General features: G+C 31.6%; 1 protein-coding gene across 2 annotated transcripts; it reads right to left on the bottom strand.

Annotated features, from left to right (window-relative positions):
* Positions 1 to 209: 209 nt before the first annotated feature.
* Positions 210 to 3691, bottom strand: LOC120780652. Of its 2 annotated transcripts, XM_040112914.1 has the most exons (6): positions 3201 to 3691; positions 2795 to 3143; positions 2347 to 2491; positions 2115 to 2285; positions 1893 to 2058; positions 210 to 1638 (listed from the first exon to the last, which is right to left on the bottom strand). In XM_040112914.1, exons 3-6 carry the CDS (start codon positions 2464 to 2466, stop codon positions 983 to 985), a joined length of 1113 nt encoding a protein of 370 aa, XP_039968848.1. In that variant the 5' UTR covers positions 2467 to 2491; positions 2795 to 3143; positions 3201 to 3691; the 3' UTR covers positions 210 to 982. The 2 variants fall into 2 exon arrangements, 1 of the variants encoding a protein (XP_039968848.1); XR_005705943.1 differs by having other exon boundaries at positions 1893 to 2054; positions 2115 to 2491.
* Between the last annotated feature and the right edge of the window lie 2421 nt (positions 3692 to 6112).

Raw genomic sequence — 6112 nt, 5'->3', positions numbered from 1 at the left:
AATATCGCTATTATAACTACTTCTAGTTCGTAATGAGTTCGGGACTTCAAGACAATCTGTACGAGTTTGAAGTTTTTGCCTTTTGCATATTCTGCACCAAGAATTCGCAGAAAAATAACTGACATAGCCTAATGCAGTGTTAAGACCAAGATTATCGCCTAAAATTTGTACTAGTTTATAATGTATTATACAGCTTTTGCTGTACATTTATTTGAAGGCCATTAATTTCCAATGTTTTTAAAATATTCAGAAGTGGTGTAAGGCAAACAGTAAATCCACAATCTTGTAGATCTCGAACTTTAACAAACCCTGCTACAAATATATTTGATAATTTGCTAAGTTGGTACTGAGGTACGCTTGGAAAGTTATAATATATACCGCAAATTTTTTGTTGGCCAGATTTACTGCCCAAAGGATCATTAATTTCGAAGTCATCCATATACAAAAAAAATGGAATCGTTACATTATTTTTCTTTGAATTTTGCCAAAAGCTGCTATTGATGAAATGAGTATAAGGAAGGTTTTCTGAAAAGTTTTTCATATTTAAAAGCGTTTCCTCTAAGATCCCTTTACTCTCAAAAAGTTTTTTAATTTGAAAAGGAATGTCTGATAGGGTTATTTCGGTTCTAGCTGAGGTTAAAGTTGGATTGTTATTAAATATGACTTCTGAGAGTTCGTCGCTAACAATATATTTTTGCGGATGTTTATACAGGTCTAGTTTTTCTATTTCTTTGAAAAATTTGTATTCGGTGGTTAAATCATAAAATGGCTGAGATATAATTTTAATTACTTCCTCAAGTATAGAATTATTTTCATGAAAATTACTAATGGCTCTTAATATTTCATATTGGGGTTGAAATTAACTCTGTTACGGAATTTTGATTTTCGAATACGTCTTTCCGAGAAAAATTCGTATTGGAATGCAGCTGAAGTAGAAACGCGATCATTGAATCTTTTAAAGAAGTAATATTTTGAATTGGTACTAGTTGATTTGATGAATTAGTTGTTTGAATTGGAATATTAAGAGCAAGAGAATTTTCTTTACAAGATTGGCTATTTCTATTTTCAAATGTTTTTTGAGGTGAATTTGAAATCTGTGAATGTTAGAAAAAATTTGTTTGCAATTATATTCGTTACATTGAAATTTACAAACTGGTGGAGTACCATGAGCTGACTTTAGATGTTTAATCAGCTCTATAGAATTTAAGTGAGCTTTTTGACAAATGAAACAAGCAAAATTGGGCATTATAGCCCAATAAAAATATTGTTCTAAAAATGCCCATACTTGCTTGCTTCTTTGTGAATACTCTATCTTATAAACGTACGATAGTTTAATAATGCAGTCAACGCACTTCATATACGTAGTACATTTCCATTGCAGACCATCGCAAAAAACATAAAACTCTGAAATGGATGACCAATCTGATCCAACGACGATAATTCTCGGCTGTAGTTTCCCCTTTCTTACCGCAAACTGGTTCTTCAATTCAATTATTGTGGGTTGAATATCATTACGTGTTGCAACGAGTGTTACGAAATCTGCTTGGGCATCAGCTATTGTTGGTTTTTTGTCCTTATTAAGCCTCAAAGGCTGTAGCAAAGCATGTAGAAGAATTGTACTTATACAATATTTACATTCTGTAAAAAAACTGTGTAAATAAAAATTTTATTATTTTAAAAGTGATATTCAGGATTTCGTGCATACGATCCGGTATCATTGCATTTCCAAATCACCACGACAGCGCAATATAAAATTTATTGTTGTACATATACATACATACATACATATCTATATGTAATTTGTGATTGCACTGCCATAGTAATATGGTCGTTTGCATATTATATAGCACGAAATCCTGAATACCGCAATTTCATTTGATAAACCACTTTACCATTTGAGATGTTGTCAATGTGCAAATACTTTAAGAATAGTTCCCTTGAAACACGGTCTTTTATATCTCTATCAAAAATTTTGAGGATTTCTTTATAAAACTTCTCCAATTTCAAAAATAACATATTTCCTTTCCCGGGGTAAAGAGTCTCAAAGCCTATTTCTACCTATGGAAAATAAGTTATTGAATTATTTGAAAAAAGCATTGAATATAAGAACTCACAAGTTCATATCCACGAAAGTCCTTATAGCGCGGCCATTCACTAAAAATGCAGCTTAAAGAACTGGCGTTATAGATATCTATAATTCTTTGACCAGATGTCTCCTTCCAGTAATCAATAACCTGTTCCCATGGTGTGCAATTATTCTGCAGCCAGCATTTCTTTTCGTAATACTTATATAAATATTCAGAAATAAGTATATCTTGTGAGAGTAAACAATCTATTTGTTTATACCGCTGGATAAAGCTGCTGGCGAAGCGGTAGTTGTACGATCGGTTGAAAACTTTTTATAATTGGTTTTGTCAGCATTCGTCCAGCGTGAAAATAGCTTTCCCGTAGGATTTTTCTTACCATATTTTCTTGCTAGAAAATATGTTTCCTAAATATTAAATAGTTGCATTAAAAAATAGAACATGCTACAATTAAATAAATCAATAGTATTGCGCAAAACATATGCAACAAAATTAGTTTTATTTTGGTTTGGCCCTATTTTTATTTATTAATTTTTAATAGTAATGGTAATAGTAATGTTCATACTAAACTCCTAATTTGGTTGTTTATGTTTTGCACAACGTTTTAAGTGTGTCAAATGATTTCCCAAAAATAATTAAAATAGTAAGCAGAACTGATTTTTTTCATTTTGAAACATGAAATGATTACATACACGTATGGATATACATACCGGATTCTCTTTGGGGAATACATCGCAGATGATGTTGGCCCACTTTTGCATTTCTCCATATGTCGCCTTCCTATATAATTCTCTATTACGCAGTGACACAATGTATTCTGCTGCTTGGCAAGAAACCATTTTTCTGCTGAAAGTGAAGCACAAGCTGCCCTTTAACCGTACCTTTTAAAAGGTCGGTTAAGCTGCGACTGTCCATGCAGTTATCATACGTTGGCTGGAGTACTGGTGAAGAATCTCTTGAACTTTTAGCTGCATTTAAGTCGTCAGAAATTTTCTCTAACCACTCCAAAATTCGACTACTCGCAGATAAGGTGCTTGCATCACGTATAAGCGGTATATTCTAAAAATGCTTGCATAAATGTGCACCAAAGAAGTTATTAAATTATGCTACACTTACCATGTTCTTCCCCCATTCTCTTAATCCCGCTTTAAACTTGATGCATTCGCCAAAAAATTTTGTTGGAAGCTTTTCAAATAAACAGTCGATATCTTCCCAATCCATTTTTGTTAAAATTATCGTTGATGTCACTCCGTAGTCCATAAGAATGGAGCAAATATCATCATTTAACTCCCATGATTTAAAAATGGGCAGCGTTTCAATTGCATCTAATGTGCAAGGAGGGTTACTGTTTTCATCCAAACTGAATATATCCATTTTTCAAACTTGTCACAATTTTTATAAGACACGCGAGTTAAGGAATGTATTCCTTATAATAGTAACAAACATCAAAACAACCTTTTGTTTCAGTAAACAGAATGCAGAAACAACCTTGAGTTAGAACAATTGAAGTGCACTGTCACTACAACAAATAATCCTAAACAAACAAGTATCAAAACAACATTGAGTTTGAATACCACAACCTTATCTTAGAACAAAGCAATTGTATCTAAGCAAGCAATATATATATAAACAAACCTAAACAAATAATATAATCTGTATCTTAACAAACTATCAACTAGTAATAAGTAAACATATTAGTTAGTATAAATAGAAGTAAGAACCATGTAATAAGTGAGTCTTAAGAGTATAAATAAAGAGTACACATTCCGATGCAGCTCAAAATATATTCTTTTGACTCATTTTTACCATATGTAAAAATTAACTGGGGGCTCAACCGGGATAGCAAATTTATTTGCTATACAAAAAGCCAGATTTTATTCCGAAAGGAATAAATCAAAAAATTCCACAGGAAGTGGGACTTCCAGCACTAAATGCCTGAAAATAGTGCAGAAACAAATGGCAATGGATATAAGTAGAAGTCCTGTAACAGCGGACAATACTTCCAGAACGAATCAAAAGCAGATCCCGAAAAAACGGACAGTGGCGAATTCAGCAAGATTCACAACAGGCCCTGGAAGAGCGGACAGCGACAATTCCTGGAAAAGTGGAACAAGGTAAAAAAGTATAGGCCCTGAAATAATGGATAATACTTTCACCAAAAGATTCGCAATGTAGACTCTGAAAAAGCGGATAACGTTGAGTCCTGAAAACTCCTGAAACATTGGACAGTTAATTATCAGTTAGGAAGAAGCAAAGATGGTCCAACTCCAAGCACAAGTAACTGCATTGATGGTAATTATAAACAAGCAACAGAGGAATTTATACAAATTTATCCTCAATCGAAAAGTGAAAATTTCCATAAAAGCAACACCAATTACCCAAAAAAGGCACCGAAAACAAGGCAAGCCAAAAAGGAAAATGGTTGTTGAGTTCTGGAAAATTAACGCTAATTCAAAACGAACTAAAAGAAGACATCATTTGAAACACGAAAAAATAATTAAGTATATAATATAGAAAGATATTAATTATAAACATAAAAAATTTTTCACACATATACGAAAAGTGAAAATTTTCACAAACACAGCTAATAATTCCAAAAAGGCACCGAAAACAAGGCAACCCAAAAAGGAAAATGGTTGTTATATTTTAGAAAATTATTAAACTAATTAAACACTAAATTATAAGAGAAAGGAAAGCATTATAAGAAACATGCAAAAATAATTATTTACTATATAATATAATATAAAATAGGTAAACTCAAAAAATTAATCAAACACATAAAATAATTAATTATTATAAATAGCCGACATCAAGCCTAGATGTTTTGAAATGAGGACATTTCATTTTAACAGAGGGAGAGTTAAGGAATGTATTCCTTATAATAGTAACAAACATCAAAACAACCTTTTGTTTCAGTAAACAGAATGCAGAAACAACTTTGAGTTAGAACAATTGAAGTGCACTGTCACTACAACAAATAATCCTAAACAAACAAGTATCAAAACAACATTGAGTTTGAATACCACAACCTTATCTTAGAACAAAGCAATTGTATCTAAGCAAAGCAATATATATATAAAACAAACCTAAACAAATAATATAATCTGTATCTTAACAAACTATCAACTAGTAATAAGTAAACATATTAGTTAGTATACATAAATAGAAGTAAGAACCATGTAATAAGTTAGTCTTAAGAGTATAAATAAAGAGTACACATTTCGGTGCAGCTCAAAATATATTCTTTTGACTCATTTTTACTTATGTAAAAATTAACTCGCGTCGGGCCACACTCACGTTAATACTGACTGATGCCCAATAATTATTGCATCATCTTAAGCATGCAAAAACACGAGCCGATAGAAATACAGTTATGATTGGCGACATTGAAATGCTTACGGGGCATCTCGACAGGATAAAATCTATGTCTTGCGAACTGTATTGCCGTGCCTATTGCCTGTGGAGACTCCACATTGCTTATATCTTACAATATATCGCAAACTAATTCGTATGCCATATATCGTAAGCTATAAGCTGTCACTTCAGCAGTTTGACAGCGCAGTTTTCATTTCTATGAAAATTTCGAAGATGCAACATATCCCATTTGCACATCTGCCGACGGCATTTTCATTTCGGTAATATGAAAATTAGAAGAGCGAGTATTAAGACGGTTGTGTTATATTATAAAAAATAAAGTACATTTTCAAAATAATATTTTTTCAAAAATTTATTATTTAGTTTAATATTTTTAATTTACAGAAAAATTATGCAAATTGGTTTGGGAATAAGCGAAATCTTAAATTTAATAAACTTATACTAGCGAAAATCAAAATATCATTGCTCATTTTAAATTTATTATTTTAATTGGTAGATAAAATGTATGCCACAACTATGACATAGTAGTCCAAAAATATGAATTCTTATTTTTCCCAGAAATATACATTTGTAAAAAAAAGGATCTTTATCCTTTGTTATTATTTCATTTTTTCCAGAAATACATTTGTAAACAAAAGGATCTTCATCCTTTT

This window comes from Bactrocera tryoni, unplaced genomic scaffold (genome assembly GCF_016617805.1).
Source record: "Bactrocera tryoni isolate S06 unplaced genomic scaffold, CSIRO_BtryS06_freeze2 scaffold_25, whole genome shotgun sequence".
NCBI classification, from domain to species: Eukaryota; Metazoa; Arthropoda; class Insecta; order Diptera; family Tephritidae; genus Bactrocera; species Bactrocera tryoni.
This window is presented reverse-complemented; position numbering and strand designations above follow the sequence as displayed.